This window comes from Rhamphochromis longiceps, linkage group LG2 (genome assembly GCF_057381845.1).
Source record: "Rhamphochromis longiceps isolate RC_006_pf linkage group LG2, R_longiceps_female_GT1.1, whole genome shotgun sequence".
NCBI classification, from domain to species: domain Eukaryota; kingdom Metazoa; phylum Chordata; class Actinopteri; order Cichliformes; family Cichlidae; genus Rhamphochromis; species Rhamphochromis longiceps.
This window is the reverse complement of record NC_140558.1, coordinates 4,552,054-4,575,952: the sequence shown is the minus strand read 5'-3', so window position 1 is coordinate 4,575,952 and position 23,899 is coordinate 4,552,054. Positions and strand designations below refer to the sequence as shown.

The 23,899-nt window shown below is 40.2% G+C and overlaps 1 protein-coding gene across 3 annotated transcripts in view; it reads right to left on the bottom strand.

Moving 5' to 3' along the window:
* Positions 1-7,640: 7,640 nt before the first annotated feature.
* The window catches only part of fgfrl1a (fibroblast growth factor receptor like 1a), a 71,902-nt gene continuing 55,643 nt past the window's right edge, over positions 7,641-23,899 (bottom strand). For 2 of the 3 annotated variants that reach the window (XM_085415220.1, XM_085415234.1), the window contains 5 exons: positions 19,989-20,066; positions 16,187-16,480; positions 12,245-12,417; positions 11,969-12,149; positions 7,641-10,869 (listed from right to left, as the gene is read on the bottom strand). In XM_085415220.1, coding sequence (XP_085271346.1) covers positions 10,448-10,869; positions 11,969-12,149; positions 12,245-12,417; positions 16,187-16,480; positions 19,989-20,066 — 1,148 coding nt within the window. In that variant the 3' untranslated portion in view covers positions 7,641-10,447. The remainder of the gene's footprint in view (positions 10,870-11,968; positions 12,150-12,244; positions 12,418-16,186; positions 16,481-19,988; positions 20,067-23,899) is intronic. The other variant, XM_085415228.1, reaches the window with a different exon arrangement.

Below are 23,899 nucleotides of genomic sequence, written 5' to 3'. Positions count from 1 at the left end.
TTTTTCTCTCTCTCTTGGTCTCTCTTTGACTTTCTCTGTTGCACTCACACACACCTCTGCATGGCTCCAGGCTGTACAAATGAGCTTTGCCACTTCAGAGAGCTAAAGAAAACTATTCTGATGTCAGTGGTAATTATTCAGCAGCATGTTCCCACAGCTTGTCCACCCCTCCCTCTCTCAGTCTCTCTATCTTCACTCTCCTGTTTGTGTGTGTGGATAGAGTGTGTGTGTGTGTGTGTGTGTGTGTGTGTGTGTGTGTGTGTGTGTGTGTGTGTGTGTGTGTGTGTGTGTGTGTGTGTGTGTGTGTGTGTGAGAGAGAAGGAAAAAGCTTCTCACTTGATCTGATCCAGACTTCACACTTTGTCACTCAGTATTTCAGTCTTATAACTTTGGTGTGGTAAGTGTAATCCCCTGTAGGCAAGACAAGACATGAACTAAATGATTTCACATTTGAATTATTTGTCTTAGTGAGGTGCAGAGAACTTGCTTCTATATAAAGTCGAATCACTTTTAGTGTCGAAGATGTAATTTGAAAAGCAAAGAAATGTAATGAAAGTGTTTGAGTGAACAAGTATTGACAAAGTTTTATCATTCAAATTTTGCATTTACTTTTATAGATCATAAATGATTTACCTCATATACTGTTTACTGTTTAAGAGCAGTGCAACCCCTGCGGTGGTTTCATCTGCGCTTGTCATGTTACACCTCAGTGCAGTGCTTTCCATACTGTTGATCGCAATATTTGACTACAGAGATGAGAACACACTTTTGGTTTTAAAGACGATATGCTACACCGGTTGAAACTGTATTTATTTGTTAGCTTGTAATTTTTTCATGCATACTCAATCATCCAGGTAAGAAAATCCCAAAAAGTGAACAGAATCAACTTTTTGAAATGTAAACAAAGTGGGTTTTTGTGGGTTTTTCTGCACTTTCTTGCCCAGTCACGGAGTTCCACAGGGTTTGGTGCTGGGACCAATATGTTTCATGTTTTTATACTTCCTTTATGCAGTATTAGTAGAAAACCCTGCATACATTTTAATTGTTATGCAAATGACACTCAGTTCTACAAAATTTATGTGAAGTCAGATGACACAAGTTAATCAATACTACAGGCATGTTACAAAGGTGTTAAGCCTGGATGATCTGTAACTTGTTACTTCTAGATTCAGAAAAAACATATTGTACTCGGCCCCTAAAGCTTTCTCTTGGCCTCCAGTAACACTATGAGGAATATTGGAGTCATTTTCAAGCAAGCTATGTCATTGAATGAACACATTAAACAAATATGTAGTACTGCTTTCCTTTATCTGCACAATATGTCTAAAATTGGAAAAAAAAATATCATATCTCAGAGTGATGCAGAAAAATTAGTTCATGCAATTCATTCTAGGCTCAACTATTATATTTCCTTATTATGGAGCTGCTCTAAAAGCTCCCTAAAAGGCATTCAGCTAATCCAAACTGCTGAAGTAAAACTAGAACTGAAGATCAGATATCTTACTTATTCATTTCTCTTTATTGGCTCTGTCTTAAATACAGAATTTAATTTAAACTCCTCCTTCTCACATACAGTCATGAATGATTATGCCTTATCATATCTTGGACCTTTTAGTAGGATATCAAACCAACAGAGCATTTCACTGTCAGGCTGGAGAGGCTTCAGCTTTCTGGCCGCTCCCCTGTGGAACCAACCAGTTTGCATTTAGGAGACAGATAGCCTCCCTATTAGTTACACATAAACTCCCCTTTCTCCCCCCTTTTTAAAGCATATAGTTTAAAGTATTTAGTTTATAGTTGGATCAAGTGACCCTGAACCACCCCTAAAGGCTCAGGATGCTGGGGGTCTCCCCATGATATACTGAACGTTTCTTCACTTCCTTGCGTTTACATGCTTTTGCTGCATATCATTAGCTTTTGTCTATGGCTGTATTTGTCCCCCTGCATCCTCCAGCCAATCATACAGTCATACAGATGGCTGCTCCTCCCTCTGCCCTGAACCACCCTGAAGGTTTCTTCCAATTAAAAAGGGAGTTCTTCCTTCCACTGTTTCGTCATGTGATAAAGATGAGATATGCTTTTATTGTAACATAATGTTTAATAGGTAAATTGCAAGTGACCACCCTGATGGGTTTACTGTTTGATAGCCAAAGCTTCTTCCTCAGACTTCTGATAATTACAGAGCACCATCCTTAATATGCATAATTCATATACGACAGCACAAGTGACATATCTCACTTGTTGCAAATTGCCATCACTTGAATAGCGAGAGAGCAAAAAAACCCAACCAAACAAATAAATTTAAAATATACATAAACCTATAAAACATGGACACAATAGACAATGTTTTTAAAATTGATATCCTTACTTTATGTCCTTACTATTTGAGGTCTATATATTATTATAGGGAATGAGAAAGTATCAGCAATGTCAACATTAGAGAAAAGAATTAGGGTACTAAGCCACAAATCCATGTCCCTTTTTTTTAAGGCCTTTAGGTACTAAGGTATCGAGGGTTTAAGGCAGATACATTTTACATCTTCACTTTTTTGATTTGAAAAACAAATCTAATCTGTTTTCATGTATACGACATCTTTTTTGATTCACAGCCACCATTTTAGCAATGCTATTGCCTAGCTTGACAAATCAAGTCGAAAAAGTCAGAAAATAATGGTGTGAGTCATTTGTTCTATACTGTAGTTCACTGCATAGCATGTGGAGCAGGTTGATGAATAATCAACAAAGCTGAACGCAAAGATTTCTTCCAACAACCTGCAGAGCTGAATTTCATTCAGTAAACAGTGGACTTGACATTAAATTGATCTGCCTTTAGATGGGGCTATAGTCCACCGCTGCCTTTTATATAGCTTGATGGCTCCACTATGCATTCCTTTGCTGAGTGTGAAGGTCTGTGGACCACAGCTGCCACAGATAGGGATCTGCAGGATGAGGAAGGGACGCTCAAGAGGTCACTTGCACACAAATACTCACACAACCATGCAAACACACACGAATGCAATCGTGCTTCCATCAGTTTAGACGGCATTAAACTGACTTATGTGCATTTCCTCAGGACATACCCAAACCACAACCTGCCTTACACTAATGATATATGTTATAAAGGGATATTAGCCCCTTCAGTGTGACTGTATAGATGGTTTTATGCCCCCAAAACATGAGTAATTCAAGTATGCACACACTCACATGCACGTACATCTATTCACAACTGCTTCTTTTGTAGAGGTTAAAGAGGATGAGACTGAGGAACTGTTGCACATGCACATACAAACACACACCCACAGGAACTCCTGTGGCATTTTGGCGGAAGAGAGCTGAATGGGGGGCTTATGAGGGAGCGAGAAACAGGTGAGGACTGGTGACCGAGTCCACTCATGTATTCTTCAACATACACATACATGCAGGCATCCCACACGTGAAGTCGGCTGTTGCCTTTGGAAAGGGGCCTCCTTCAACTGCTCTATGTATGTTTAAGTGATGTCAGCACAACTACGGAAAGATTCCTTTCCTGTCGTACACACAAACACAGACTCAGACACACAAATTTTCACACCAGCACACACTATCTTGCTTTGCCATTTGACTGCTCTTTTAAAAATACACACACATGCACGCTAGTGCCCTAACTGTTAGTTTCTTCCCTTTTTACTCTCCATGAACACACATGCAGACACAAACTTGGCAGGATGTGAAGGCAGAAAAAGGGGCCGAAAGACAACACTGAGATTAGGAGGCTTTTGTCACGACTCTGTGGCAGACTTTAAAGACCTTGGCTCCCTTCCCCTCGGCCAGATTTCTTTCTTTTCTCACCCTGCCTGTCCAGATCCCTCTCTTTTCACAGGGGAAGGTAAACATTCAGTACAGAGAGACAGAGAAAAGGGAGGAATAGAGGAAGGGAGGGATGGGTGGAAGAAGGATTGAAGCCGCCTGTTGCCCTCTTATTGTGTTTTTGTTTTCTTAGTTTTATTGGTGGCTTTGTGGCTGTGTGGAGGATGATTAGGGAGGGAGAGGTATGCAAACAGAACAGCGCTTCAATGCTAGCCAGGTGTCTGCGTTGTTTCCATCTGTGTGTGTGTGCAATGACTGCATATATCTGTGCTTTTGTGTTTGTGCATGTGTGTGCAAACTCCTATAAGACGCTGTGTACACATGTTGCATATGAACTTTACCATTACTCTCGTCCAGGTGAGTGTGCAGATGTGTAGGTATTTTTTTCAGGTTTTTATGAGGACATTTTGTCTATGTGTTTTTCCCCCCAGGTGTGTGTGTGTAAGTATGTGAGAGACAGCGATAGCCCTTCATGGTCACTGACTCCATTCACCTGAGCACTCCTTTCACACTAAAAAGGCAGCTGACGGTAAAAAGCTCTTTGGACAGCTTCTCTTCATCACCAACCACAGCTGTTGTTGACTCAAATACCCAGGAATCTCCTCCCTGGGTTAACACCCTTTTAACCATCCAACCACATACCAGAAACCTCCACCAGAATACAAAGGATCCAACTAAACCACAAGGTAAGAAGGTTCAAACATGCAGAGGTTTATGTCAAGATGTAGACATTGGCTTCAGCCATGACTGTGGCTTACTTACTCAGATATTAAAGTGTGCTCATAGTGATCATGAGGTCCATTAGAAAACTGGACTTGGAAAAACCAGAATAAACACAAGCTATTTACATGGTTGTGTTACTATTCCCTTCCTTCCTCCATTCAGTGAGTAATGTTACCTGAAGAATCAAGAAAAACATTTAAATTGAACTTTTTCTCTCATTTTTTCTTTTTATGTAAAGCACTTCTAATAAAATCTTCACCAGTTTAGCTCTACTAGTGAAAGCAAAAGGCCTACCATGTTCAAATACTTTCTTCATAATATTAAACACATCATAATAGGATTTACAGCTTGTGAGTCATGTATGTAAAAAGCATTAAGACTGAACTCGTTCGTGACCTCTGAAATGGAAAAATATCCCTGTGTGAAGCCACATAGAGCAAGGTCCATAAGTTTTTGAGCAAAAACAATTTTGAGTCTTCAGATAGCCGAGACAGTCAAGATGTTACTGAAGTGGGGATTTTCATCATTAATCCAAGTGCTTTAAGTGTAGCAATTGCAGTCAGTTTTACATATAATCCTCTGTTTTCAAAAGTAATTGAACAGATGACTGACGTTCATTGCAAGGTGAGGCCTGTTACTTTGTTATTTCCAAGTGTTGAAATTGCATATTTGTAGCTGTTCACTGGAAATCTCAATATGAGGTCAGGCCACCATTAGGCCGAAAAATCTAAACGATCATATCAGTGGGAGAGAAAAACTTCTGGAGTGGCCAAATATACAATCTGGTAAATTCTTAACAAGAACTAATGCAGTGTAGCTTAATAACACCAAGAGAATTAAAGTGGGTGATTGCAAAATGATTTCAAAGGTTAAGAAAAACACCTTCACGACATCTAAAAATCTAGAGATGGCTTCACGAATGTAAAAACAGAGGGTTACCGCAAGATCCACTGGTTACACTCAAGGACAAGAAGCCCAGATTAGACTTTACCAGAGCACATCTGAGAGGGAATGTGCAGTTCATAAAAAGAAAGTAAAAATTCTCAAGGCAAAAAAATGCGATCTTTGTCCATTTCCAAGGCAGTCAAGTGATCCCGACTCAATAGAGCACTTTTTCACTTACTGAAAACAGTCAATGCAATACTTTTTAACCCTTGAGTTGAAAGGTCTGCTGAAAGTCTGCACTTCAATCGCATCTTCATTACTGACTTAGAATCCACCGCTGTGGTGAACAGAGGCACAAATACAACCTGTAGGGCTACTCTGCACATACACACACATAAATAGGGTAAAGTAGGCCAACCATCGAAAAACTTGCACTGAATATTTTTTAAAGATAGTCTTAAGTCTTAAAAATCTTTTGTGAACGAGCAGTGAAATGCTCACGAAGTGACAAACCAGAGCGAGGGCAGATGGGATATGTGTGATAGATGGGACAGGTTGTATCTGGCCTCCGTGACATTTTCATCTTCCTTCCTGTTGCGCATTTCTTTCCTCTCACACTTCCACACTCTTCACTGATCTCATCTCCTCTCATCAGAGAACACCAGTGAGCTCAGCACATCTATCAGCAACTCCGCTCTGTGTCATCCTTCTCCTCCTCATTTCGCTTTATCTTTTCTCCCTTGTCTGTCCTCCCAGGTTCTTCTCCCCAGCTCTTCAAGTCAATCAAACTACAAAAACTAAAAAAAAAGAGAAGCCCACACAGACAAAAGCAGGAAAATGTTAATCTCCCAGATAAGAAACATACTCTTTAAATGTTGTTAATTCTCTTATCTCACAATATGTACATGCATTTTTCACAGCTATCATGGATCTGTCAGGGATCCAGGATTTGGACTTCCCTGGTTGAGGTCATATAGACATGGGTAACTGCTGATTATTGCAAATATTAACAACAGCAAATTCCTGTGAGGTATTTTCATTCCCTGCACTGTTTTTTTTTTCTTAACCCTTCTCGCCTGTTTCCATCCTATCATACCGAACACCCCGCTCACTCTTTAATGAATCCAAGAAGTTAGGAAACAGTGTGTACACATCATCTAATCAGTTCTGGGTCAAGACGAGGAGTTCAAAATATTTTCTTTCTCTTTTATTTTAATGTCCATTCACTTGTAACTCTCTCCAAGAGAATATATTTAAATGTTTTTTGTTTGATAAGTAATTTGTAGATAAATTCATGACCTGAACTTAAATTAATTAATTAATCAAACGAAGTCAGCTCTCTGTATGGAATTACTATTAACTAAACTAAAAGTAAACTGATTTACTTTATAACATTAAAAATGGCTTATATGGCTGCATGTAATATGGAAATGATTTGGGTTTGGACCCACAGAAGATGAACCCCTGAATCTGCAGGTCATCATTCTCACCACTAAAGTTAAGGTTTGAGACTTCTCTGAATGCACCAAATCATATATTTCACATATTTTTGAGATTTGGCTGCGAGTGCAAAAGCTTCACCTCTCATTGTTTCAACCTTTTGCTTGTGAGGAACAAGAAAGCTGGCTTAAAGGCTGGGCGATGTTAATGCGCATCTGTGACTAGTGCTCAACAGAATTTTAAAAATGTTGCTTGCAGATACTAAAAAGTGTAAGCAGCAAGCTCTTTCAGAACTACACTGGACTCTCATAAACTAAGCGATGGAGCTGAACTGACTTTGTTCTCACATCCTGCCCTGTAGCCATTTCCACTCTTTAGCAATGCCCCATCCTTTCAGCAGTGTTTTCTGTCATCATCTTCCTCTTCGGGTGAATCAGAGAGCAGAGAGACACTGCGCCTTCACACCCTCCATCTGCACGCAATACTTGTCTGTCTGTCATCCCTCCAGACAGACACGCTGACAGATGAAACGCTGGCTGCAGCTCGCACAGCCAAAGAGCTTTGACTATTTAGAGAAGGACATTCACTTAAAGACAGTCCCATGGTGCTGGAAGGTATTGTGCTGGACTAAATTGGAATCCCCGCCTGCATCTGTGTGACAGAAAATGGATGCAGCAGCACAGCCAGTGAATGCCTTTCAGTGCAGAAGTGAATCTTTAAGAACAAAAAGGCAAATCAGCCAGATTTTACTTTTTTTTAATGGCACCAATAACACGATTACAATAGGAGGAAATCATTTTAAAACTAAATGACAATAGACTGTACAACATTGTCAATATAAAGATTATCAATAAAATTTTGTATATTTTGTCAGCATGTATAAATACAGTATCTTACAAGGACATCAAAGTGGTATTTGCTACATAGCTTACATTATGACTAGAACACAGAATCAATTCATGCAGTATAATGCCCAATTATACGAAAATAAAAATAATAATAAAAAAAATGTCAAAAATAAAATAAATTAGAAGCACACTTTCTTTTTCTATCTTTAGCATTTACAACGTTTCGTGGGCCAATGTGCTGCAAGAGCTTCTGTATGGTCCAAACCACTAAATCAACTAACATTGTCTATTATTTCAACACTAATGTCATTCCATGTACATACTAGTGGTGAGTGCACATATACACAGTCGGTCTGTTGGCAGTTGATTAGCTTTGATGCATATAACAAGTAACAGTGACAGAATGAAAGGTAACTGTTCCAATACAAGAAGAAAAAGAGTAAAGTTCACACATTTCAGGGTGAGCGTAACAGGAAAAAATGGAAGATTTCTCACGAGCAGGGAAGTGAGATCTTTCAAACGATGTTTTCTGTCAAAGAGGCATTTAAATGAACTCCCTTTTGCAATGTACAAAAAGTCTTTAAGTCTGTAAATAAGAGAGTGACCTTACTGCAAGAATGATGCAGGGTGTGGTGTTGCATGCTTGAGATATGCAGGCAGTCTGATGTATATAATGTAAAAGTACAATTACTCTGTAGATAACAGTATCAAATGTACTGAACTTCTTTTCTGCAGGTGACTTAAAATGAAAAAAGCAAGCAACCGGAGGCTTAACCAGCAGTTGGTTCTACATGCGTTCACTCAAAGCACCGCAGGCAACTAGTTCTTGGTGACACAGCCAGGCATACCAGTGAGTAATATAAAAATATACACAGGAGTAAAGTATCTCTATAAAAATATATTTGTACATTGTCATTCTTGAGATTAAAGATTTATGTGCAAAAATAAATTGAAGAACAAGCATTAAAGTTACCAGATGATTCCGATATATCATTTCCTTGTAAAGTTCTCGCTGTTGTATTTTGTTGAGCCCTAAGGAAGGATTGCAGAGAGAAATGTTGCTTTTATGCAGACTGGCGTGGCAAGCATAGAGTCTGATTCATATTCCACATGAAATTTCTACCCTTCTTTTTTTTATGTTTACGCTCTTCTGGACAGAGTCCCCCCACTGTTTCAACCCGACACATGGCTGAACGTGCCTCTCAGCGAGCACCATAATGTAAAACACCTGAAACCTAAATCTTATCTTAGCGTATCGGTTTACACAGTTTTATGAAGTGGTCAGATTCACGAGCAGACGCAGAGATGGATACCTGAGGAAAAAAGCAAAAGAGAGTCTGCTGAAACTTGCTGTGCGTTAATGTTTGCTGCAGCTGCTTTTCTTTGATGTTCTGTTCAGGGTAAATGTTTTTATTTCTGGTGGGTGCAGGTGAACATCCCTACACCTACCAGGAGCACTGAGGTATAAGAAGACATGCAGATAAATGTCATCCTTTGACTTGTGTGTGTGATTGCTGAGACTGCTTTAGTGAAGGCGGTTGAACCCTTTGCCAGGTGTTTTCAGTTAATCTACCCAATTAGGCCCCTGCCCAGGATAATTCAAAGATAAGTAATATAAGAACATAGCTAAGCCTACAAAGCGTGTTTTAATAGGAATGAAAAAGGTCTGACTCATTCAAACTTAAAAGTGGAAGAAAGGTTACAACTCAAACTCAGACTATTTCCTTTTCACGTTGATTGGGGGAGGCTTTATCAACCCCCCAAAAAGCACCTGTGTAGATGCACTATGCGGGTACAGTATGGCAACCTTTGCAAAATCAGAAAAAAATGAAATGAAATGAGGCAAAAAGGTGACGATGCAAAGCAGTAAAGGGATTTTCAGTGACAGAAGAGATCAGGAAGAGATCGAATGATTACTGCAATTGGTTTTCTGACCTTTCACCGCCTTGAATCAAATCTAAAGTCTAATGAACAAGACTTGCAAAGCATCCAGATAGCAGCTGGTGATTCAGCAGAGCGGCTGTCAGCCTGGAAGAAGAAAACAAAAGCAGCCCTAATCCATGCTGGGGTTGAGGATATAGTCGAGTTTGCCTTGATTTGTGTTTTTCATGGCTCAGTTGGGCTGACGCCTGAGATATGCTCTGAAATTAAGCTATTACATTACACACGAGCTACACTGCTCTTTATAGATTAACAGGAAATAGCCTGCCGAATACCACATAATCATTTATATACACGAGTAGCTATATTAGAAATCCTGTAGTAAAGAGAAAGTTTTTGTAATGTGACTGAGGAGGCTGTGTGGTTATGATAACGACATATAATGTTGTTTTAAGTTACCTTTAAACTGCTCACTTAATTGTGTCTTCAAATAGGACCTTTGAGCAAAAAAAGGAAAAAAAGTGACATCATAAAAAGTTTGAATAAAACAGATTTAGGGTTTTTCTTCCCCTCACAGAATGAACTGAATGCCAGGTTGATTAAAAATAAAAACCATATTTCTTTACATTCTTCATTGTTCTTTTCTTAAGTCTGTTCATGCACAAAATGTGGCTGCAGCAGAGTTGTATAATTCCAGGCTTTTGTACAGTCTTTGCATGTGCTTTCCTTGTCCTTTGCTCTGTACACCAGCAGTTAGTGTGGATTTTGATGGCTGGATTTAAGAGCCGAACGTGAAACACCAAAGCTTCCTACTAACCTCACTGCTAACACTGGTAATGAATGTGCTGATGCTGATGCACTTTCCCATCCACATGTGAATGTGTGTGTGTATGTATGTCTGTGTAGATCTTTGGGTAGATTTTGGGAGCCAATCCGCTGCCTCCCTGAGCCAGGAGGAGCTGCTGGTGGGCAACGTAGTCCTCGTACGAAAGACAGTCTTTATCCCCGCTGGCTGGCGGAGGAGAGACCGTTGGGCAGGTTCGGTCACGACTGGCCACGGGCAGACGCTGAGCAGAAGGGAGAGCAGAAGACGATGAAGAAGAGGAGCAGGTGCGTTTTAACTGGCAGAACCAGAGAAGGGCAGCGCCTAAGATGAAGGCGACGCATGCTGGTACTCCGATAATCACAGGCCAGGGGAGACTTGGAGATAACGGTAAAGGAACTGAGTTGGGGGGAGGCTTCCGATCTGCAGCGGAGAGAAAATAAGAGCATTAATGACAAGTGGAAATAAGACATGCTACATGAGTCATGGTGACTAACTTTACAATACTTTTTTGCTGTAAGCTAGCATGTTGTTAAATAAAGGTGGCATTAGAGACAGAGGTTTGTAAGAAAGGAGGTTAGCTAAGCAGATTGTAGCTAGGGATTCATCTGAAATGTGGATGTCAGTTTGAAGCTGAATCAAAAGCTTGAATAATTTTGATTTATGAGGCCAGTTTATTCAATTCAATTCAAACATCAATTGGCTCAATAGCAAAGGGCAGACTGAAAGTATTTCACTTCTGGTACAGCAACAGTAAACAGTAGCCAAGTGAGCTGAAAACACTGTGAAGCTCAAACAATGAGGCTTAACATTTGCCGGGAAGCTTTTTAGTGCATGTACGATAAGATAACGAGTTGTGGTCAAGTGTGTGGTAAGAACTGATGCGAAGAGCAGAGAAAGCAGAAACGAATCGCACTGGGCTGAAATGCAATGAGTGAGGTAAATCGCATAAATCGTCTGTTTTATTTATATTTTAATCTTATTAGTCTTGGTCTCGGGCGCCACGGTGCTCCAGCGGTTAGTACGGTCGCCTCATAGCAGGAAGGTCCTGGGTTTTAATCCAGTCTGGGGTCTTTCTGTGTTTGAGTTTTGAATTTGCGTGTTCTCTCCGGGTACTTCTGCTTCCTCCCACAGTCTTAAGACATGCATGGGCTTAAGTTATTTGGTGATTCTAAACTGGTTTTAAGAGTGAGTGGTTGTGACAGACTGAAGATCTGTCCAGGGTGTACCCTGCTCCTTTCTGGGATAGGCTCCAGCCCCCTACCCTTTATGGTCTGCTCCACATAAAGAATGGTTAGCAGTAAGGAGTATAAATGAATAATTAACACTTGTATGGATCGGTTCTTGGTATCCACAGTTACAGTTATCTGTGCCTCTATTGGAAGAAAGAAAGAGCATACATCTGGAATAAGAGCCACAGATTTCTGCTCACATAAGAACTTTTAGGTGAAGTTCTTGTGGCTTTGTAAACTATAAGATCTAATAATTCTGTCTCTGCAGGCAGCACGTTTCTTCCTCTGACCTGGAAGCACAGTGAGGTAGGCACTCCTGAAGCTGTAGCCCATAGTGTTGGCTCCCATGCAGATATACATGCCGGCATCTTCCTCCTTGGCTCTGGTTATCAGAAGCTTGTTGAGGTATGATCCATCAGGGCGTGACCAAACGTCTCCTGGAGGCAGGACCACAAAGTGATAGTCTCCAACCTTGGAAAAAACATCAATACACACCTCAAAGTTAAAAAAGAATTCAGTCTAATGAATAATGCTGCTAATTTGCTTCAGAAAAGGTTTTTTTGTACCTCTATGGTGGAGTTAAATTTGTTTTCATCACCAGGTTCGACTCTTTTAAGCCACTGGATAACTGGCTTGACGTCACTGCGGACTTTACACTGAAAAGACGTGGTTCCCCCATAATCCACGGTGGTGTTGACAGGGTGAGTACCTGTCAGGATGGGTTTAGAGTTGGTACGTTCTGAAGAAAGAGACAAAATAGACAAACGTGCAGAAACATAAACAGAAACTATTTTTAATGTTGTATTCTTCAAACTACAAAAATGTGAAAAATGAAATGGTTTGATTATTTTATTTTCTAATTGTCTGCTTTATTAAGAATTAAACGAGGAGGTATACACTTGTAATCAATTTATTTGGAGTAAATTACACCAGAGAGAGTAATAATTTAGGTAAAGAGGATTATTTGCTGTATTCACCTTCCGCTGCATCATCCCTGTCTGCTAAAGACATGCAAACAGATCATTTATCTGTAGCTCTTGTTTCTTCTTTATCAATTCACACAGCTGATAAAAAGAGGCCTTGCAGAGATACTTAATCATCTCCTTTCCGTTATCTGTTAATCTGAGAGCAACAGAAGCCTGAGTGAGAAAGGCTTTTTGGTTGGTGGATTACAGGATTAATTAATGAAAGAAAACCAGCTTTCAAACTTAGCTTAATTTCTACGTGGTGGTGATGATATGGAAACCTTTTCTTTGTATCTGATAAAGAGTTCAAAGAATACATTTCCCCCCTTGTAAACAGCAGTGCTAGCTTAATTTTCATGGTGCTGGTATAGACTTTAAAAATGTTAATGTAACAGAAACAAGCCCTGAGAAAGCTGAGGTTAATTCCATTTAAATACAGAGGGGTTGTCATACAGCTGAAAATTCACCTCCGAGCACAATTTATGCTCCTGCTATAGCGTCTTGCATCTCCACTCACAGGTTATACATGATTTTTAAAAGCTTTATTGGGTTTCTGACCCTGTGTCTCTTTTTTTCTAGTTCTCTTTCTAACAGCTGGGAATGACGGACAGTTGGATGAATCTCAGCCGATAGAGAAAACGTCACATCTGACACAAGCAAGCAGTGGCTTGATTTACTTTCTTTTTATTTTATGTGCGCTTGTGTGTGTGAGACTACAGCTGTGGTTTAATATAGAACAGATGTGTGAAGTGGAGTGAGAGTGTAGAGAGCTAGTTTGAGCTTCTCAACAGAGCTATAACATTTGGTTACACGCAGTTGAGTGGACACACGCACAAAACCGACACCATCTCTCCACCAAACAGGTCAACACTAAGTCGATCGATCTTCCAACACAACCTAATACGGCACAAAACACCCACAAGTCGCCATAACACACATTCGACCCTCAACAGTAACAAGACTCTTTTTAAAAAGCGGATCACACTGCAGCCTGAAAAGCCCGCTGAACATTTCTAACCTGTTGGACCGATGTTTACAGACAACACTAGTGGGGGTAGGGCTGCCACAAACTATTATTTTGATAATCGACTAGTCACCGATTATTTTTGCGATTAGTCGACTAATCAGATCATCATCCATTGGACATAAAACATACAGCTTATTGCACCAGCATTCATCTGCTCTTATATAACTATCATTAGCTTACAGCTGTAAGTGTTTAAGGTCTGTGCTAACTAAAAATAAAGAAAAGATGATAGTTTATTACATTTTAATGAAATTTGCAAATTGTTTCGGTGAAGTTTAATAAACTCCTTGCTATCTAAAATATAACAGGACACCGGAATATATTCTCCAGCATCTCACACTTCTGATAATCAGCTGTCTGCTTGATGTTTATTCAGCTGTGCAAAAACTATAACTTTAATCTCAGCCAAACCGATTTACTCAGGAACAAATAAAATACGAAAAAAAGCCAAACAATAACATTTTTAAGTTATCTAACTCCAGTAGCGACAGACGGCGGTGGGTTTGAAAACGATTTGCCGGGAGTCCGGTGTTCTCACGGCTCTACTGAGCTAGCTATCGAGCTAGTGGGTAACAGACGTCTCCGAAAACGTCGGAGCGCTTTTGAAAATATGCGGTGTCTTGATAAACTGAGCAGATATTTGAGGTTTACACAGCTACATTCTCGCCTGAAAATATGTTAAACGTTTATTTTGTGACCCAGAAAGAATAATAAGAGTAATATTAAAACTAACTAGCTGCCGCCATTGTTGGAAACTGAGCTGGGCTGCGCTATGAATTCTGGGACAGCTTCTTCTTCTCCTTCGGGGTTAAACGGCAGCTGACATCCTTGTACATGCAGTGCTGCCATCTTCTGTTTCAGTCCGTTATTACACTCTTAAACCCTACTACTCATTCCTGCATCTTTTGTGATCTTACAAAGCTTCAAACGACGCGTCGACTTTTAAATCAGTCGTCGACGATTTTGATAGTCGACGTAATCGTGACTAGTCGACTAATCGTGGCAGCCCTAAGTGGGGGATCAATAAAAGCTGCTGAAAGAAGACTTATAAATAACCTTCTATTCTTAGTGATAAGCCAGAACCTTCTCAATTATGAGCACTTTTTACATCCGCAAAGAAGACTATTACAAAGCAATGGTTCTGTCCTGACATTTGTATGGAATCATTCTGGAGACGATGTCTTATCCGTGTTATTGGTTTTGAACATACCACAGCAAAATTAAATAAAGCTCGACCCACGACTGTTGACGCTTGGAAAATCTTCTCATCCAGAGTTATCTCCTGGAAGAGGCAATAATTGGTTTTAACTTTGTGTTTTTGTGTCTTTTCTTTGCTGTCCCTATGCCTTGTTTGCTAATGTTTGCTTTGCTACTGCAGTTTACAGTTGTGCTGTATATGTCTGTACCCCCCCCCCCCCCCAACCCCGTTTTAAATCAATAAAATGTTGATCACAAAAAAAAATTATGAGCACTTTTTATCCTGTAAAATATAAATGTTTGTCAGCACAAGTTAACAGTCATCAATTACAGCATAATTGTAAGCGAAATCTGCTAATGACTACCATCTTAATGTCATTCTCTCTTTCAATAAAGCCTGTATGTGAGCATGAGCGGTTGCTTCCTGGCAGCAGACTCTTTGACAACAAATCATTTAAATGGCTGAAAAGTTAATTATAGTGATTTTGATCACATGCTCTTAGACATCCTGCATAATCACTGTACCGTGAGTAAGACTGGAAACAAAACCCATTTCAAACCCTGCTATTTTGTCACGCCGGCCCTTCAGTAAAACGATGATGTGTACAGCATAATGTGTATTATTGTTTCAGTGAGAGACATTCCTACTGGTCTATAATATAACAGCAGAAATGCTAAAATACTTGCACGCCACATTCCCCCAAAATTTGCTTTTTGATGTGTCACAGCATGAGATGACCACATATAGCCATATATAACGCATACACTGAACATTTCACGAGCATGCTTCTGAATGGGAGGCGGAGCCTTAATCGCTTTACCTGTAGAAGCACCTCCCAGAAGGAGACACCTTGTTTCTAGCTTTCTAACTAGGTTTAAAGGTTTCTTTTTAAATAAAACTCCCAGTTAGGGCTGGCTCCGGTCACTCTGAGCCCCCCTTTAGTTGTGCTGTTTCACATTCATTCAGGGTGATGGGGTGTCTGTTGCTCCTAATAGCATTATCTCTATTTCTGATGAAGCCTTTGAAATTTCCAGAAAAAGCTTGAGTGTGGCCCTCAGGTTACCATTGTTTAGCATTACATACTAACTGGCAGTAAGGACTTGTGATGAGTTATTTACTAGCCCTGTTTATACTGTAATAGTATTCTGACCTTTGAGGAAGGTCTCTGCTATTTTAAGAAGGATGATAGTACATTTTGAAAATACTCCCTGACGTCAGGCTTCAGCTAATGGCTACCAAAGTTGAAAATGTGGTTCAGCATCACCTGATAACCTGAGCTAATCTATACTCTATACGAGACCAAGCATTGGTGACTTACGTATGACTTCCACTTTGTAGGTGGCGTTGATCTCTCCCGCTCTGTTGGAGACGTGGCAGGTGTACTTCCCGCTGTGCTCCGGCGTCAGATTCTTCAGACTCAGAGTCCATCTCTTCTTCTTCCCTTCCCCTCTTGCTCCATCTTCCTCGTCTACCAGTGGCCTGTTGTCCTTCAACCAGACAATGTCAGGGCGAGGATTACCGCTTGCCGTGCACTTCAGCCGCACAGAGCTGCCTACTGGGCGCGCGATGACGCGTTTCCTCATCTTTGCTGGCTGAGTGAAACGTGGACGAACTGCAAGAGTAAAGAGAAGGAAAAAAAATGCTCATTAATTAGAGAAAGAAAATAAAGCTTGATTTGAAACCACTCAAAAACATACAGAAACAAACACTTCATTTCTCTCTCTTAGTCAGCTGCAGGTGGGAAAAACGGTCTGATGCAAATTAAATTGTTAGTCGTAAATAGTTTACAGAGTCAATTTACAGATCTTGTTGCTTCGACCAGTAAAACATTCCTGAACTCATAACAATTTCAGTTATGCTACCTGACAGTTTGTGTTACATGTTTGTGTTACAGTTACATGTTTATTATTTATTATTCCCCCCCCCCCCCCCACATTCTTTGACGAATAACTGCAAAATGCCATCTCTGGATAATTAATCCCTCCACGGGGCTGTTAAAAACCTTTTATTATTACAAATGTTTGGGATTACAGATTCATTTTATGTCCCTCCAACTGCCAGAGCTTGTTCATAATCATAAATTATGCACCATGAAATCACCTGCTTTGCTGTTAACAAAATTTAACTGAGCGAGGACTGAGACTTGGTGAGTGATGTACAGTTTTTGCAGTGCGAGGAGCGTAAAGCAGACTGAAGTCATTTCTGCGGGCAGTGCCAGGAATTCCATGTTGTGCTGTAACAACATATGGCAACGTGCCTCTTGGTATATACAGTGTAATTTGCTGTAATAAACCCTAATTGTTTTGTTTAAGAAAAAAACTTGAATCGCTTCCTCTTCTCCCTGACACAGAAGACTTACATCACTGAAAACACACACATTTTCCACTGATCCACATTGGTACCCCTCTCCTGCTCATAAAAAGGCCATGCATTGGACTTGAAATCAAGCGTCCATGGGAACTGCTTTCTAAAAACCAGAAAGCAGCTATAAAAGAGCGAAGCATCACTTTAAATACTCGGTTGTTATTGCACAAGTCATAAAAAGCTAGACAGTGACCTAGCATCACACCGAACAGCCATTCATTCCATGCATAAAGCTATTCAAACATCCACATCCTTCTACCGAATGCAAGAATTAACTCCATTTAGTACCACAAATATTTCATTGCTGAACAATACCTCAGTCTAGTCTATTCATACATACACATCGTATTTAAAAAGCATAACAATCAGTGAAAACAGATCAAAGAGGTAAAGAAAAACCTAAGCAGTAGACAGGAGAGGAAATCACTCACAGGAGCGCTTGATTTTACAGCCCTCATATTTTAGCCACAGCAGATAGCCATCAACCGGGAAGGTAAATCACCCTGAAACTAGTGCAGTTTCATCTCTTTCTTTAGACACAGTTATTATTCTAGCTCTGGATAAACAAACAGGGAGAAGAGTTATGTGACGGGTTTGTGCGCTCAAATTAGGAGATTTCAGTACAGCTGCATTACTCAGTGGAAACACAGCTCTCTGCCGACAGGCCTGAAGCTGGGCAGGATAACAAAACAAACATACCGGAAAGGCTTTTAAGTCTCACCTCTGTGCACCCTGAGTCTGAGAAAAGCTACCGGACCACAGCTGAGCTGTGACGAGACAGAGTCAACATATCTAACAAAGAGCGAGGAAAGAAAGTAGCCTGGATGAGACAATGATTCATAGTTTAATGTACAGCTTTGATGGGTACACAAATTCAACCGGTGCATGTGTTTAGACTGAAAATAACTGGTAAGTCTGGGAAAGAGCCAAAACAAAGTTTAGTTGAACTAGACTGGACAAAGATGAGACTGGAAAATGAATAGAATACGGCGAGGTGTAATGGAAATAAACTGATTTATACTGTCTAAGATGAACCAAATCAAACACAAGTTAAGAGGAAAACAGATGAAAGGCAAAAAAGTGAAGTTCATATTAAGGTTAGCAGCTTCAGAAGACTGATCGATTGCCAAGAACAGACAAATAAAACTTGAAGTGATAGTTAGAAAAAACAACGATAAAGAGACCGAGTTAAAACAATAAAAAGCAAAGGTAAAAGAGAGGGCACGTGAACAAGCCGAAGAAAAAAAACACAGAGGCGAGAGAAGCAAGGGCGAACAAAAAAAGCCACGATCGAGAGAGGGGAGAAGGTGAGAGCCAGAGTGAGCAAAAGGGCAGGCTTGTTCTGGGTCTCGGGGGCCACTTCAGCGCCACACTTCACAGTGTAAAAATACTGCTGACCCTCCGACTGACTGCCTTTGATCAGGCGGTGTGCCAGAGACCAAAAGTAGGAGCGCCACGGTGGGACAGAGCGTGCGTGCGAGGGACAGAAAGAGCCGTATGAAATCCAGCACGGATTTTAGATGCTATACTGAGATAGACGAGATAATTCCCAACGCGAGTAGTTCTGGTGAGGTTCTGTGGAGGGTTAAAATAAGTTAGGGTTAAGATTTAAGTAAAGATTTAGGTTAAGAATTGGACTTCAGGACTAATAAGACTAATAATACCAACTAGATTCTTAAATAAAGAAAAGTAAGGACAAATTTGTTCAAAAGAATAAAAAAACCACAATTTTTATCTTATATAAAGATTAAATTTAGTTAGATCTACTGGCTGCCTCCAACTGATTCCTGTTGAAAAACTAGAAATCTGTTTTTTAACAAAAATGATTATGAGCTCAATTTTAAAAGGTTTTTATAAGTTTATGAGGTGTTAACAAAACTTTTTGGATTCTGATTGACAGCTTATTGAAAGTTAGTTTGAACACTACTCTCCTCGGATTCTTTAATTGAACTAACACACTTTCTTGCCTGTTGTTTCTTCTCCCAGTAAAAAGTCAGTACGTATGATAGATGACAGCCTAGTATCAGTGTATCCAGTAATATTTAATTGATTTATTTTGATACCATTCTTTTTATGTCTGAAAATAACTCTCCGGTGTTTCCACTATCTTCACTTTTCATTTAACTCTGGAAAAAAAAGGTTACAAGCGTAATACCATATATGGTGTAACTGTTGTGTTAGTGCATGCACTTAAGATGATTTATCATTCAGTTTAGATAATATGCCATAAAAGGTCCTGTAAACACAGAGCAAGAATTTATGTTGATGTTTATATATAAACGTATGTTTGGTTGCTTAAATGACCACAGAAGAGAAGAGAAACAGAAGTGCAGCAGAAGTGTGTCTGAACTGACAGAGCAAAAAGAAAGAGGTGAAGGTGAGAGAGTTTGATGAAGTGATAACAACAAGTAAAGAAAGAAGGGTTAAGCTACATGACAAGTGGGTCCAGGAACACTTGGGAGGGGGGAAAGGAAGGAATGCGTCCGCCCAAATCACACCTCACACAAATAGACTGCTCTCCACTCTGTCAGAGCCAATTACTTGCACAAACAGCCACCGCGATGTGTGCCCGCGCGTATTTGTGTGTCTGTGTGTGGGCAGAAACCCTCATCATTTCCCCTCCTGACAGTGTGCAAGGTGTTTATTGTACAATCGGCTACTGTATGCTGTCTCAGGTTTCACTTCTAAGCTTGTTTCTCATTTTCAAATGTTTATATCTCGATAGTGATGAGAACCGAGAAGTCACGAGTGCTTACCCAGTTTCCCGGCAAGCTCTGGGGCATGTTCAGAATCACTGTGGGCTGGTCCTGCTCCATTTCTTGAACTGGAATCATCTGGTGAGGGAAAAAGAGAGACAGGAAGACAAGAGGTGGGATTTGAGGACTGACCCTAAATTAAAAAACAAAACAAAAAAACAACAATAGCTGAAATTACTTGTTTTTAAAGTTACTATTTTAAACAGCCCACTTGTACAGCTTAAGTAAAATAAACATCTTTCTGAATGCAAAAGTGGAGGTTTTATTTTATCGGTGTCTGACTGCTGTTTTTACATGCTACAGCTGCACTAAAGGACCAGTGTTTCAATGTAAAATCAATTCAGTTCAATTGAATTAAAATGTACTTATATAGTCACCTCAGTCACCTCAAGGCGCTACATACTGTAAGGTAAAAGCCCTACAATAATATAGAGAAAACCCCAAAAAACAGAGAACCACCTATGAGCAAGCATTTGGCAACAGTGGGAAGGAAAAACTCAATTTTAACAGGAAGACGCCCTCAAACCAGTCTCAGGCAGGCAGCCATCTGCCATGACTGACTGGGGTGAGGGGGGACAGAACAAAAAACACACTATGAAAGAGAGTCACAGATTAATAATAACTAAATCAAGATTGTTTGCTCGATTCCTGCAAATTACAATCAGAGGACTGTTTTATCTCCTAACAGCTGGAAGGAGAAATACAGAAGCATCATTGTTTTCACTCTAGATATGCAGGTTTTTAAGTGAGATCTCTGCAGCAATAAAAGTCGTAAAACAATCCTAGAAATGATGAAGGGCAGGTAAATTCAAGTTAAATGTGTAAAAGCTTCTTGAGAGCCAAGCAAGAGTAATTTCAGTCAAAGCAATATTTAGAGAACAATTATTTTACAGTATACTGTGAAGTCTGGCTTTCACAAACGTATTTTCCAGCCAGTGTTCTGCTCTCCACCGTGTAATTTTAAACCGCTCAGCCGTGAATCACCACCATATACTTGTTAAATCAGGAAACCAAATGATAAACAATATGATTCAGTAAGTTAGTGCATTTACCAGCAATGAAAGCCTTGACATTAATGCTACTCCCCTACCATGCTTACCCAAGGCCCTGCAGTTTTTAAACCCTGACTCACGTCTCTGAGAAACCGTGGTCTTAAATTTGGTCCTTCAACTTTGTAGCAAAGGGAAAATTTCCCCTTGGTGAAAAATGAAATGGAACAAGCTTTTCTCTTCATACAATGTGTTCAATCACACACTACAGTATCACACTGCTTTAATGCTGCTGTATCAGGTTCCCTCTCTCTCCACGTCTTCCTCCAATGATTATCAAAAAGACACAAACATCTGTCTGAACCTTTATGCAAGGGAAAGCTTCAAGATAGAGTCATTGCATCCAAAAGGGGCCTTTAAAGGGGATGGCAGGGGGCTGGGAGGTCTGATACAGTCCAATATCAGGTCTGTCAGAATACATGTGGGGGTTGTACGTGGTTTGCTTGGCTTGAACCTGAAACTTCAACCAACACCTGATGCTGGTTATGAAAGGAATAGAAAAGGGAACCAAACAGCCTTGGACCACCTGCAGAACGTGTGTGTATCTGTGTGTGATGTTTATTGTGCATGCTGGTCTATACCATTTTTGGGGATTTTAGAAGACCACCTGAAAGCTTAGAGTGTTTAATGCAGCGCCAAATGTCTTTAAAGCATCACTTTTTGTATGATGGAACAAAAAACACATGAAATGCAAATACAAGACATGACCTGCATCTTCTGGGTTGGTATTAATAGTATACTGGGAGTCCACGTGGTGGGGCTCCTGTCTCTATGGGTGTGTGTGCGTGTGTGATATGAATTTCTCCGTGGGTGTGTCAGTGCATGTGTAGATGTGTGTGTTCTAGCATTATTTAGCTAAATGGTAACTTGAGGTGCCGGTATTCCTGTCAAACCTCACTCCTCCTTCCCTCTTTCGGACTCCCCCTTCATCTCTCCCTCCTGCCACACGCACGGCTAGTTCTGAGAAAAGGCAGGGTGTTTGAAGCTGAGCGGCAAGGGGGTCTAATCTAAAGGGGGAACGTGGTTTAGCACTCTTACCAGAAAGCAAACCCTCCCATCGCCATCTCCTGCAGACCCACTCACAGATGAAGGCTTTAAAAACCTTCAACTGTCCATACGGCACAGCCAAACAGAATATCCAAAGTACTTAAGTGACCATATATTTCTTTAAAAACTACAAAAAATGAATGATTATGTTGCATGATTAAAAGATTGTGGCTTGTCGGTGACTTAGTCATTAAAACCTTGGAAATATTTATTACCTGTAATTCAAAACTGTGATGACATTTAAGATGAACTTGTTCTTCAGAGATGCAAAAAAAGGTCTAAATGTCTCCAATTTCTCTTTTCTACTAGCACCTCAGCTCAACTTGACTCGACTGGTCATTTTCCATTGCAGATGAGTCCCAAGATGCCATTTGTATGTGACACAACCACAACTCAGCAATGGAGGACATTGAGGCGATGGTATACCTGCTGCTAAACCCATAGTAAACGTCTGTATTTTGTCATTGGATCACAGCGTTGTCATTGCTGGGTTTCAAAAATGGCCGATTTAATTCTTTCGAAGAACTCTCATGACTCATGCAGTCACTCTCTGGCCAATCAGTGGCATGCAGTTTGTTCACGTCACATTTTCAATTCAACTCACTTGGAACTACTGGTACCAGGTCCTTTTTAGAGACTACTAAAAAGGACCTGGTACCAGGTTCTACTACTTAAACAAAGCTACTAGAAATACTTCTATAAATACAAGATGCTTGTAGACGGCTTCAACTGAGAGACTCTGAGACAAAAGAACAAACCAAGACTCAACTGCACTAAATATTGTTCATGTTTTGAATGTGACTGAATGAGATTTGCAGTCTTCTTGCCCTTTAGTGAGTAAAAATACATATTTCAGTGTGAAATCTGCAATCTGTCAGCACGTTCAACAACCAGGCTTTCAAACGGTTTCTGCCAGCGGAGCCAGTTTCATACCTTTCTTCAGCTCGGTTACATGAGTGCAGGGCTGCGGGGGCAGACTTAACGTTTTGCTGTTTGTTTCAAGTTGAACACACACATAGTCGAAAATATACCCTCCCTGCTTCAGCTGCTTTTAATAAACAAAATGCTTTCTTCTGATCTTGTTCCACCTTCTAATGTTCGGCCAGATACGTTGCCTGGTGCTGACAACAGCTAATACACACACACACACACACACACACACGGACACACACACACACACACACACACACACACACACACACACACACACACACACACACACACACACACACACACATGAAGACCAGTGTGTAAGGACTGCCAACAATGAAATATTCAGAAACAGCAAAGATGAGGATGATGAGGGTCTAGTGGTGAATAACAAAATGTTGGACATTGGCCAAACTAACTTCATACTCATTGCATACAGATGCTTGTTCGTGATTCCTTGGTATCACCTTTGAATGCACCAAGTGTCCCTTTAGCATAATGTTTCCACTACTAGTGAGGTATATGGTAGAAAAACAGGTTAAAAAGAGTCTGGAAAGTACAAAAAACTATGGTTAAAAACCACAATTAAACCAACACTGCACAACAAAACAAGAAACAAGAAAAGGTTTGACTTTGGCCCTACCTTTTGTATTTTCCATCTGTTTTTGGGCCACATGTTTCTGGTCAGTGTCAAATTATAACATCATGTACATAATATCTTTGTGCTTGTCTCTGCTGTATCATTGTGAAGATTTATAGTCCTTGAAGAAGATGTGCAAGGACTTTATTTCTGTGTCTGTACAGGCAGTGGATACAAATCCATATTTTCCACTGAAAGTATGCAGTTTGCTACCTGTTGTGAAGTGCCATAATTGTAAAAACATG